The sequence below is a fragment of the Sapajus apella genome, unplaced genomic scaffold, assembly GCF_009761245.1.
Source record: "Sapajus apella isolate SASKATOON/1434 unplaced genomic scaffold, GSC_monkey_1.0 scaffold6, whole genome shotgun sequence".
Taxonomy (NCBI): Eukaryota; Metazoa; Chordata; class Mammalia; order Primates; family Cebidae; genus Sapajus; species Sapajus apella.
This window is the reverse complement of record NW_022436946.1, coordinates 42,468,291-42,481,456: the sequence shown is the minus strand read 5'-3', so window position 1 is coordinate 42,481,456 and position 13,166 is coordinate 42,468,291. Positions and strand designations below refer to the sequence as shown.

General features: G+C 44.0%; 1 protein-coding gene across 5 annotated transcripts in view; it reads right to left on the bottom strand.

The window, feature by feature from the left end:
• Positions 1-7,564: 7,564 nt before the first annotated feature.
• Positions 7,565-13,166, bottom strand: part of PDSS2 (decaprenyl diphosphate synthase subunit 2) — a 279,633-nt gene continuing 274,031 nt past the window's right edge. For 2 of the 5 annotated variants that reach the window (XM_032275119.1, XM_032275122.1), the window contains one exon: positions 9,697-9,770. Coding sequence is in view for 3 of the 5 variants with exons in the window: in XM_032275117.1 (XP_032131008.1) it covers positions 9,612-9,770 (159 nt within the window). In the remaining 2 variants the exon portion in view is untranslated. Of the gene's footprint in view, positions 9,771-13,166 lie in introns of all 5 variants that reach the window. The other 3 variants (XM_032275117.1, XM_032275118.1, XM_032275121.1) reach the window with 3 other exon arrangements.

Genomic DNA, 13,166 nt, shown 5'->3' with positions numbered 1-13,166 from the left:
AAAAAAAAAAAGAAAAAAAAAAAATTTAAGCTTTGGGAGGCTGAGGTGGGTGGATCACAAGGTCAGTAGATCAAGACCATTCTGGCCAACATGGTGAAACTCCATCTCTAGTAAAAACACAAAAATTAGCTGGGTGTGGTAGCATGCGCCTATAGTCCCAACTACTTGGGAGGCAGAGGCAGGAGAATTGCTTGAACCCGGGAGGTGGAGGCTGCAGTGGGCCGAGATCACACCACTGCACTCCAGCCTGGTCAAGAGTGACACTCCATCTGAAAAAAACAAAAAACAAAACAAAAAGAAAATTGAGCGGTTCCTTGGATTAAATAATTTCCTGCTGGGTATATGTGGAGAGGCAAAGGAAGTCACAGGACTAAGATATAAAATTGGGGGATTTCCCGCTCTGGGGTCCCCTTCCACTCAGTGTGGAAGCTGTTTTCCTCTCTGGGATTCCATCTTTGGGTCCCCTTCCACAGTCTTCGTGGAAGCTTTCTCTCTCATCTTTTTCTCTTTCTCTGCCCAAATAAATCACTTTTCTGTAAAAAAAAAAAAGATATAAAATTGGAAAGTGCAGTTTATATTTATACCACTTTCAAAAGAGAGAGCTCATACATATCGTTTTGCTGAAATCACATACCAGAATTTGAAATGTTGAAAACTATTTGAAGAACTTTATTGAGTTAGAACAAAAAGATGCCATTCATTTTGACTGCATGAACATAAAAATTATCATTAATAGGGCAGTATTTTTGCTGGTGTTTATATTGCTAGAGGGCAGAAATTCAGTAAATGTTAATATGCAGGCTGTTTGAATCATTACAAGGTATAGGCACAAAGGCTGGTGATGACTTTTGTAAATGACAAATATAAAATCTGCAGACATCATTATATTTTTATAGGATGCAATGATTGGGTTTTCAAGCCTTTGTTTAGTTTTGCTATGGCTGTGAAGCAACTATGACACAGATTTAATGCTGCTACTCATCCCGATGACAGTAGAGGTGAGAGGACTAGGGACAATTTTTTTCTTCCCACACATTTGTTTTTAGTCATCTATATTTGCCTGAGTGTCTTGATACCATGGCGATCACTTAGCAACAGCTAGATACAAACTAAGGTAATCTGTCATACCAGCCTCTGATCATCACAAGTTGGGAGGTAGGACACTAGGAAGAAAAAATATAGATGTTTAATGGCTTAAAAAAAAAAAAAAAAGCTTGATCTCACTATGACCTGCTCTTGTCCATTTCTTCATCTCACTTTCATATATATCTGAAAAAAGAGACGGGAATCTGAGAAAAATTCCCAACCAACCCCAGTGTTAAAATTGATTAGATAAAACAAAATTTAGAGCTTTCTTAAATAGGGAAAAACAATACATGTTAACCTTTCTTGAATGGAAGCTAATGATCACAAAGGTACATAAAAAGTATAGTGGCATGGTCTTGGCTCACTGCAACTTCTGCCTCCTGGGTTCAAGCAATTCTCCTGTGTCAGCCTCCCAAGTAACTGGGATGGGACTATGGGTGTGTGCCACCACGCTGGCTAATTTTTTTTAGTAGAGATGGGGTTTCACCATGTTGGCCAAGGTGGTCTCGATCTCCTGACCTTGTGATCTGCCAGCCTCAGCCTCCCAAAGTGCTAGGATTATACAGGCATGAGCCAACGCGCTGGCCCATACAAAGTATTTTGCAAAGACATTTCAAAGGGATTTTTCCATGCTAATGGGCATTCAATTTTTGTTGATGGCTGTTAGGACAAACTTACATAAAATATAAATACCTTTGGACTAGCAGGCTTGTATGACATAATGGATTCTGCCATTTAACTTATTTATTTATTTTTGAGACAAGAGTCTTGCACTGTCACCCAGGCTAGAGTGCAATGGCATGATCTCGGCTCACTGCAACCTCTGCCTCCCAGGTTTCAAGTGATTCTCCTGCCTAAGCCTCCCAAGTAGCTGGGATTATAGGCGCACGCCACCACGCCCGGCTAATTTTTGTATTTTTAGTAGAGACAGGGTTTCACCATATTGGCCAGGCTGGTTTTGAACTCCTGACCTTAGGTAATCCACCCACCTAGGCCTCCCAAAGTGCTGAGATTACAGGCGTGAGCCACTGTGCCCAGCAGATTCTGCCATTTTAAAAGTCAACTTACCATATAATGCCTTTCATTATCTTTATCATAATTTATATGCAAATCAGAGAAAGTAAAATAATCTAAAAGGAAGAATATAATATAATATTTGGAAAGTAAATAAAAACATCTTGATTTTCAGGGCTATTGATTTAATTTTAAATACTTACCTAGAAAATGGTAAAATACAGGGTAAAGCAAATAGTTGTTAGCAAACAGTTGTCAGTTGAACTGAGATGGCTGTCCAACTTGTGTGCTGGCTCAGATATGTAAATAGTGGCTTCCTGGAGTGCTGTGTTGAGGATTCTGAGGCTGAGTGCAGTGGGCCACACCTGTAAACCTAGCCCTTTCTGAGGTCAAGGGGGTATGCTTGAGCCCAGGAGTTTGAGACCAGCCTGGATGCCATGGTGAGACCCCCATCTCAAATAAATAAAAAAAATTAAGAGAGAGGATTCTTGAGGGTTGGTGGGAAAAGGGCTGTGAATGATGAGTAAGTGTCTGCTAGGACTGGGAGGGAGAGTAGAGGGTAAAAGACTTTTTTTTTTTTCCCAAGAGGTGCTGAAGGAAAGGACTTGTTAAGTGAAATGGGGGTGGATGGATACGAAGGAGGGTGAGCCCAAAGCACCCGAATATACTTCAAGTTTATTGTGTCTTACATTTGATATTAAAATTAATGTGAATCTTATGTTCAACTCCACAATTTATGTTTGGAATGCCATAAAAGTTTTGAAAAATCATTTGTAGTTAAAGTACCTACTTTTTTTTTTTTCATAAAGATGGGGTTTCGCTGGCCGGGCGCGGTGGCTCAAGCCTGTAATCCCAGCACTGTGGGAGGCCAAGGCGGGTGGATCACGAGGTCAAGAGATCGAGACCATCCTGGTCAACATGGTGAAACCCCGTCTCTACTAAAAATACAAAAAATTAGCTGGGCATGGTGGCGCGTGCCTGTAATCCCAGCTACTCAGGAGGCTGGGGCAGGAGAATTGCCTGAACCCGGGAGGCGGAGGTTGCGGTGAGCCGAGATTGCGCCATTGCACCCCAGCCTGGGTAAAAAGAGCGAAACTCCGTCTCAAAAAAAAAAAAAAAAAAAAAAATAAGATGGGGTTTCACCATGATGGTCAGGCTGGTCTTGAACTCCTGACCTCAGGTGATCCACCCACATCAGCCTCCCAAAGTGCTAGGATTACAGGCGTGAGTCACCGCGCCCGGCTAAGGTACCTACTTTTAACTTTGTGGAAGAAAAATGTCACTAGACAATGCGCATGCTCCTTTTGTGTCTTCCACAGCACCTGGCAGGCTGCTGCATATCCTTAGGGTCTCTAGACCCCATTTAGTGAAACCCGCACCTAGGAAATCATAGAAACAAAAATGTTTAAATATGTATATGATAATGTAAGTTTCATGGAAGTAACTTTTTTGTTCTTGTTGTTGAGACGGAGTCTTGCTATCACCCAGGATGGAGTGCAGTGGTGCGATCCTGGCTCACTGCAGCCTCTGCCTCCCGGGTTCAAGCAATTCTCTTGCCTCAGCCTCCCGAGTAGTTGGGACTACAGGCAAGAGCCACAACACACAGCTAATTTTTATATTTTTAGTAGAGATAGGTTTTCATCATGTTGGCCAGGCTGGTCTCAAACTCCTGACCTTAGGTGATCCGCCTGCCTCAGCCTCCCAAAGTGTTGGGATTTCAGGTGTGAGCCACTATTCCTGGCCCAGAGAAGTAACTTGATCATCAATGGCAGAGCTGGGATTTGAAGACTGCAACTCCCACCCTTTTGGTTTTGTTTTTAGAGACGGGGTGTCATCATGTTGCCCAGGCAGATCTCAAAACTGCTTCAAGTGATCCTCCCACCTTGGCCCCACAAAGTGTTGGGATCACAGGCATAAGTCACCATGCCTGGTCAGAGCCTAATTTCTTAACAAAGACTATCTGTATTCCTCCAAAGTCCAGTACCAGGGTTCCTTGAGATTCAGGGTTTGGCATTAAATTAATGATCTGAAAAAGGACTTTGTGGCTACCGAGGACCATACAGTAACTAGTAAGTTGGCAATTTCAGTATTGTTCAAACAACAACAACAACACAGTTTTTGTTTGGGGTGATGAAAAAGTTTTACAAACAGATAGTGATGGTTGCACAACAGTGTGAATGTAGCTAATGCCACTGAACTGTACACTTAAAATAACAAAAATGGCATAATTTATGCTATCTATATGTTATCACAATTAAAAAAAAGTAAAAAAGGCCGGGCGCAGTGGCTCAAGCCTGTAATCCCAGCACTTTGGGAGGCCGAGGCAGGTGGATCACGAGGTCAAGAGGTCGAGACCATCCTGGTCAACACGGTGAAACCCCGTCTCTACTAAAAATACAAAAAATTAGCTGGGCATGGTGGCGTGTGCCTGTAATCCCAGCTACTCAGGAGGCTGAGGCAGGAGAATTGCCTGAACCCAGGAGACGGAGGTTGCGGTGAGCCGAGATTGCGCCATTGCACTCCAGCCTGGGTAACAAGAGCGAAACTCCGTCTCAAAAAAAAAAGGTAAAAAAGAGAAAGAAAGTAATGATGGTTTGGGAGTCTCTGAGCCTACTCTGGCTTGAGAGCCTGCCTGGACAAAAAAAAAAAAAAAAAAAAAAGATCATGGAAGATTATATTTAATTGTTAAGGTAACAATTATCCAAACTCCTGACCTCAAGCTATCCTCTCACCTCAGCCCCGCAAAGTGCTGGGATTATAGGCGTAAGCCACCATGCCCAGCCTCTGCAACATTGTCATTTTTTTTTTTTTTTAATGATAAAGGTTTGAAATTGAGGGCACATTTTATTATTAATAGTTTCCATTATGATGTTTTATTAACAATAAAGTACTCTAACAAGATAATCATTTACCTTTCTTTTTCCCATCTTCAACCCTGATTCCTTCTCATATTAACCATTTTATTCTTTCAGAATGGGTCCTGGCTTTCCATTAGGGAGATGACAGACTTGCTACAGCAAGTGCAGGGCAGAGTGCAGGGCCGCTGCTAGGCACACAAATTCCAGTGAGGACATCAGCTGTGAACTTTTAAGAAGCCATTTCAGTAAAGCAGCACAGTAAGAGGCTTGATGCATTTGTTCAGCAAGTATTCTTTAAGTACCTAAAGTGTGGTGCTGATCTAGATAATGGGGACCTGCTAGTGAATGACCAATTGTAAGAGGTAAGGAGTCAGCAGACTGTAAGAAGGTTTGCTGGTAAAGCTGAAGGAAAATTTGGAGGTGGAAGGATAAACAGGGTGAAGTAAGAAGTTTTATTTTAGGTACAAGGAGAACTGAACACATTCACAGCCAGCAGAGGAGACACTGAAGATTCAAGAATAGAGACATGAAGGAGACATGAGGCAACAGGCTTCAAATCTTTGAAAAAAAAAAGTCATTTTTTTTTTCTTTTTTTTTTTTTTTTTTTTGAGGAGGGGGTTTACTTCTTTTTACCCAGGCTGGAGTGCAATGGCGCGATCTCGGCTCACCACAACCTCCGCCTCCTGGGTTCAGGCAATTCTCCTGCCTCAGCCTCCTGAGTAGCTGGGATTACAGGCACGTGCCACCATGCCCAGCTAATTTTTTTGTAGTTTTAGTAGAGATGGGGTTTCACCATGTTGACCAGGATGGTCTCGATCTCTTGACCTCGTGATCTACCCACCTCGGCCTCCCAAAGTGCTGGGATTACAGGCTTGAGCCACCGTGCCCGGCCAAAAGTCATTTTTTTTTTCTTAAGGAAAAGCCAAGGGCTGAGTGCGGCGGTTCATGTCTGTAATCCCAGCACTTTCGGAGGCGGAGGCGGGCGGATTGTGAGGTCAGGAGTTCGAGACCAGCCTCACCAACATGGTGAAACCCATATCTACTAAAATACAAAAATTACTAGGTGTGGTGGTGTGCACCTATAATCCCAGCTACTCAGGAGGCTAAGGCAGGAGAATCGCTTGAACCCAGGAAGGAGAGGTTGCAGTGAGCTGAGATCGCGCCACCCTGTACGACACAATGAGACTCTGTCTCAAAAGAGAGAGAGAGAGAGAGAGAGAGACAGAAAGAGGCACTACTTGGAACAAGCTAGTCAGTCAGAGGTGGTTTTCTCTGCCAGCTTCTGCATCTGTAAATGGGGGACTAATACCCATCCCTAAGAGTGTTTGTGGGGGTTAAAACAAGTGAGTGTAGTTAGGGCCCCTAGCAGAGTGCCTGGGACAAGGAAGTCTGCGCTAACGCAGCCTTTAGTATATACATTATTTTGAGACAGAGTTTCGCTTGTTGCCCAGGCTGGAGTGCAATGGCGCAATCTTGGCTCATTGCAACCTCCATCTCCCGGGTTCAAGTGATTCTCCTGCCTCAGCCCCCCGAGTAGCTAGGACTACAGGCATGCCCCACCACGCCTGGCTAATTTTGTATTTTTAGTAGAGACGGGGTTTCTCCATGTTGGTCAGGGTGGTCTCGAACTTCTGACCTCAGGTGATCCACCTGTCTTGGCCTCGCAAAGTGCTAGGATTCCAGGCGTGAGCCACTGCGTCTGGCCAAGTATACTTAACAAAGAAGAAATGGAAGGGAGGAGAGTGCAAGTGAGTTCATGGGTCTGGAGTGAGTAGTGAGTGAGGTTTGCAGAAGCCAACTGGCAATTTGGGTGTACTAGACAGAGGAAAGCAGGACAATGGCTAATGAACGAATTCTTCCCTCTAGCAGGAAACTGGGGGTGGGGAGAGCTGGAGAGGGGGCCGAGGAGATATTCTAGAGCCATTAACTCTACTTACTATCTCCATTTACCACACCCAGGGAGCCCCAGGCTAAGAGGTGTGACTGAGGAATGTCTCAGTGCCCTGAAATTCTCTTTAGAGATTGTCTGAAACTATAAGAACTTCCTATGTGCTAATAAATAAATATCCCTGAAGAAGGGGCAGGGAGAAAGGCTAACAGTCTTTCATTTTGGAGTGAACTAGCCAACTTGTTAGGTTCTGTAAAAGCTGGCCAGGATGCTGAGGAAGTGAGAATTCTAAGTGGGGCCTGAGGAAGGAGGCCAGGCACCCCTGCGGGCCAGGCAGAGCTCTGTCACTCAACAGGGAGGGTGGGGCTACTGGTCCGAGGGATCTCAGGGAGTCAGGATGGCAAGGTATGAGAGATGGGATAAAGGACATGAGAGCAGCTGGAAAGATGACAGGGAGGTAGGAAAGGTCCGGAAGAAAGCAGCAAGGCAGGTGTTGAGACAGAAAAGTCTCAGGGTTACATGTCGCATAAAGGAGAGCTAGAATCCTTTAGGTCATGCAGAGGCAGCTTGGCAGGAAGCTTGCGTTAAGCTCTGTGGATTCCTTCAGGGCCTCTCTTTGGGCTTCACATTCCCTCCTTCCTGAACCTCAAGTAGCATCTTTGCTATTTAGATAGGCAGAACTACCAAACTTTCAGAAAATAAAACAAACCGGAAAGGGATTTCATAATTATCTTGTTTAATCTCTTTTTTTTTTCACACTTGACTTTTGGGTCAACTTTTGAATCTCATTTTACAGATGAGAAATTGAGGCTCAGAGGGAAGTGACTTGCGCAAGGTCATATAGAAAACCAGGTGCTAATGCAGAATTAGTGGCGCCCTAGGATCCTGCCTGGTGCCCTGCAGTGCCCGACCATCTGCTTAGTAAAACCCACAGTTTGCTGGAGTTCCTGCACATCCAACCAGCACACAGGAACGCAAAGCATGACTCTTCTTTGTGGAAGTTAATGATTAAAACCTAGTCTGATCTAAAGCATCTTATTCATGGTTACTAATTAAGCCAATTTCAGTGAGAAAAGGCATTTCAAACAGAAGTGTTCTCTTAAGCTAAGTCTATAGGCCTTAAATTATAGTGGCATAAACTGTATAATTACAGTATTTCGAGTACACTTAAAATATTTTATAATATAATACCTGAACCTCTGTAGCTTTACATTTTCTCTTCATTGCATGCCACATGTTGGGCCCTGATAAAATGGTTTTGTAACTTTTCGGGGAGGAATTTTACTAAGATAACTTCATTTAGTGTTTGAGTGAACTAGGTAATAAAATCTGTTTGCTGTGTCCGCTGTCTCCAGATAGGGCTGTAATTACACCACATGAGGAAGAAAGGTAACTGAGTTTCAGTCTAGATCATTTATGTAAACTCAGCCTTCTTGTCAACGGTGTTCTCATATTGCATGAGTTCAAACCTCAAAAATCATCTCCTAGGAACCACACAGAGACAGTGTCCAATTGCAGGCCTGTCAGATTGCTTATATTCATTCTGTAATTGGATGTCTGTGGTTCAAGACCAAAATCTGACATTCTGAGGTTAAAAGAACACTCTCACCAATGAATTTTCTAGTACAAAAATTCTATTTCTGAAACCCGTAAAAATTAAAGTATTCCTTAAACTGAGGTATTATACAAATGAATACATTTCACTTGAAAAAAGCTCCTTTTTCCTTAAAAAATTTTTTTTGGTTCTTTGAAATATGTTTAAAAAAACAGATCATCAAGAAAGAAAAACAGACAATTCCTAATATAACCAATTTAACATCTGATAACATTTTAATCTCCTACTTCAAGTATTTGGCAACTTTTCAGCAATTTCTCCAAAAAGATATTATAAAAACCATAAAGCACAGTGCATATTCATACTGCATTATAAATCCAAAAACATGGGCTAAGCGAAGTGGCTCAAGCCTGTAATCCCAGCACTTTGGGAGGCCGAGGTGGGTAGATCACCTGAGATCAAGAGTTCAAGACCAGCCTGGCCAACATGGTGAAACCCCATCTCTACTAAAAATACAAAAATTAGCCAGGTGTGGTGGCAGGTGCCTGTAATTCCAGCTAATCGGGAGGATGAGGCAGGAGAATTGCTTGAACCCAGGAGGTGGAGGTTGCAGTGAGCCAAGACTGCAACCAGCCTGGGCAACAAGAGTGAAACTCCGTCTCAAAAAAAAAAAAAAAAAAAAAAAAAAAATCCGGAGACATAATTTCGAGGCAACAAATAAAACGTATTTTTCTTAATCCATTCAACTACTCTCCATTATGGGAAATTGGTCACTAGTTTTTGATTTGACAGTCCTCCCTGGTTGGTATTGAGAACGTTTCTCTTGACACCTGCAGCTTCCAGCCTGCTTTGTCCTCTCTGGACGGAAAACCACAGGCCACCGCCCTGGCGCCATCCCTGGCTCGGTCCAATCAATAAGGACTTATTTCCTGTCCATTTGCTGAGGTCACAGGAGCGAATCTCATTAATTATTTCTGCGACTGCAGCCTCAAGTGTGCTTCTGGCGTGACAAGTGAAAACTGCTTGACCTTTTTTTCTTCTAATTTTGTTTGTAGCAGTTCCAAAAAAAAAAGCAGTACTCATTTAGCAATGTGATAAAAGGAAGGAAAAATGCGTATGTTTTAAAAGTCATTAACGCATCATGAAAGCTTTCCCAATCACCTCATTCCCTAGGATTTTCAGCTAACAATAGTGTCTTTTTAATTTGATGTCATGAAAACCTGGTCACAGCAAACACAATGTTTTCTAAAGCAGATCTGGCCTCCGAGGGAGGAAAGCTCTCCAGGGCCTCCAGTGCCTTGTTTCCATGGTAACGACACAGGTCAATAGCTGAAGTCACACCTTTGCCAGCTTTGATTCTTTCTCGCAACTGTTAAGAAACAAATCAAGATAAAGTCAGTTTTTAAGGTACACAGTAAGCACCACAATTAAACTGGGGAGGGGAGATGGAAAACAAAGAGAGGGAGAAACGGAATAGATTGAGTATTTCTGCTACATGATTTTCTGGAAAAGAGGACATCATTTCCCAATGATCTTGAGGCACTCATTCCCTAAGGCTGTTTAGTGTCTGTGCTCCAGAGAAGCACAATAGGCTCCAATCAGCCTAATTACACCTCTTCCTGACACCTACCCCTTGATATCTTGAAATGTGCTATGCTGGGGGATGGCAGTAATGAAGGCAGAGGATATTTACATCTCTGGCATTTTGAATTCAGCAGCCTGATATTCTTCTTCTTGCTTTTTTTTTTTTTTTTTTGAGACGGAGTTTCGCTCTTGTTACCCAGGCTGGAGTGCAATGGCGCAATCTCGGCTCACCGCAACCTCCGCCTCCTGGGTTCAGGCAATTCCCCTGCATTAGCCTCCTGAGTAGCTGGGATTACAGGCACGCACCACCATGCCCAGCTAATTTTTTGTATTTTTAGTAGAGACAAGGTTTCACCGTGTTGACCAGGATGGTCTCGATCTCTTGACCTCGTGATCCACCCGCCTCGGCCTCCCAAAGTGCTGGGATTACAGGCGTGAGCCACCGTGCCCGGCCCCTTTTTTTTTTTTTAAACGGATGGAATCTTGCTCTGTTGCCCAGGTTGGAGTGCAATGGTGTGATCTCGGCTCACTGCAACCTCTGCCTCCTGGGTTCAAGCAATTCCCCTGCCTCAGGCTCCCAAGTATCTGGGACCACAGGCACCTGTCACCCACCACACCCACCTGATTTTTGTATTTTTAGTAGAGACAGGGTTTTGCCATGTTGGCCAGGCTGCTCTCGAACTCCTGACCTCCAGTGATCCACCTGCCCTGGCCTCCCAAAGTGCTGGGATTACAGACATGAGCCACCGTGCCTGGCCAGCAGCCTGATATTCTTATGTGAGAAAGGCTTCACTAACATCTTAGTTAATAACCTTTTTTTTAAACACCATATGTTACCACAATAGTCCATATGAAAATTCACGAAAGACATGTAGTAGATCTGAATGCTATTTTTTTTTTTTTTTGAGACAAAGTCACACTCTGTCACCCAGGCTGGAATGTAGTGGTATGATCTTGTCTCACTGCAACCTCTGCCTCCCGGATTCAAGTGATTCTCCTTCCTCAGCCTCCTGAGTAGCTGGGATTACAGGCACCGACCACCATACCTGGCCAATTTTTGTATTTTTGGTAGAGAAAGGGTTTTGCCATGTTGGCCAGGCTGGTCTTGAACTCCTGACCTCAAGCACTTCCCCTGCCTCAGCCTCCCAAAGTGCTAGGATTACAGGCGAGAGCCACTGTGCTCAGCCTGCATGCTACAGTTTTTTTTTTTTTTTTTTGAAACAGAGTCTTACACTGTCACCCAGGCTGTAGTGCAGTGGTGCAATCTTGATTCACTGCAACTTCTGCCTCCTGGGTTCAAGCAATTCTCCTGCCTCAGCCTCCTGAGTAGCTGGAACTACAGGCGTGTGCCACCACGCCCAGCTAATTTTTTTGTGTTTTTAGTAGAGATGGGGTTTCAGCATTTTGGCCAGGATGGTCTTGATCATATCACCTCGTGCTCCGCCCGCCTCAGCCTCCCAAAGTGCTGGGATTACAGGCATGAGCCACCACACCTGACCCTGAATGCTACATTTTTAAAACTCAAAGACTTTGTTTAGCTGGGAAGAATGAACTAAAACTCTTTGCAAAGAATGTCGGCTGGGCACAGTGGCCCTTACCTATAACTCCAGCACTTGGGAGGCTGAGACAGGAGGACTGCTTTAGCCTAGGAGTTCTGACCAGCTTGGGCTACATAGTGAGACCCTATCTCTACAACAAATAAAAAAAATTAGCCAAGCATGGTAGTGCACAATTGGAGTCCCAGTTACATAGAAGGCTATGGTGGGAGGATCACTTGAGCCCAGGAAGTAAAGGCTGCAATGAGCCATGATTGCATCACTGTACCACTCCAGCCTAAGCAATGGTGCAAGACCTAGTCTCAAAAAAAAAAAGGTGGGTGTGGTGGCTCACGCCTATAACTGCAGCACTTTGGGAGGCTGAAGTGGGTGGATCACCTGAGGTTGGGAGTCTGAGACCAGCCTGGCCAACACGGTGAAACCCCGTCTCCACAAAAAATACAAAATTAGCCAGGTATGGTGGCGCATGCCTGTAATCCCAGCTACTTGGGAGGCTCAGGTGGGAGAACTGCTTGAACCCGGGAGGCGGAGGTTGTGGTGAGCCAAGATTGTGCCATTGCACTCCAGTCTGGACAACAAGAGTGAAACTCTATCTCAAAAAAAAAGAATAAACAATTGCTGACAAACGAAAATGACTTTCAATCCTCTTTGATGATGAGAAAGGACCAATACAATGGTTACATTTAGAGCTGAAAAAGACACATATAATTAATTATTTGGTCTGCTCACTTTCTGTTGCTCCATTGCCATCTTCTCTTTCTTAATGAATGCCTCAAACCTCCTTCTAATTCTCTAAGTCAGAAACTTGGAGGTCTTCATTCCCCATAACTGGTCAGACACTGGGGCAGTCCTAGGGTTGCTCATTCACAACTGAACTTTTTCACTGCCAGAGACTGGGTGCAGCCAGGTGACAAGTTCTGGTCTGTAAGTTGTGAATGAGGCATGCCACTTGGGGGCTGCAGCATTAAACTGTCCTGAGTCCTTCTTGCACAGCTACCAGCCCTCACTGGAGATGTTCCTTGGCCTGGATCCCTGAGTGACTGTAATGAACACCACAGTGCCTCGCCCACCTGAGGCAGACATGTAGAGTAGGCAAGAAACCCAACTTTGTTGTTTTAAACCACCGAGGTTGTGAGACTATCTGTGGCCATTTTGACTGATACAGTCAATGAATCCTAGTCATTCTCTCTCTTCAGAGCTCTCAATTTTATCCTCTACTCTTCATTCCCGTTGCCACTACATTAGTTCCAGCCATCGTCATCCCTCGCCTCAGTTACTTTTTGCAATCATTTCCTAAAGAGCCTTCCCACCACCAGTTCTGCATCCCTGGGCTCCAGCTTCTATGCTGCCAAGGAGATCTTGATAAAACACAAAGACAATCTTGCTTAAAACCCTTCTAATAGCCTTAAGAGAAAAGTCCAAGCTCTTTCATGAGGCATTTAAGTCCCTTTGCAAGCTAGCTCTTGCTTGGCTTCACTTTTCCCACCTTTTCCTCCTTTATTTATTTTTTGAGACAGGGTATCGCTCTGTCACCCAGGCTGGAGTGAAGTGGGGTGATTTCAGCTCACTGCAACTTCAAGTTCCCCAGCTCAAGTTATCTTTTCTTTTTTTTTTTTTTTTAGACG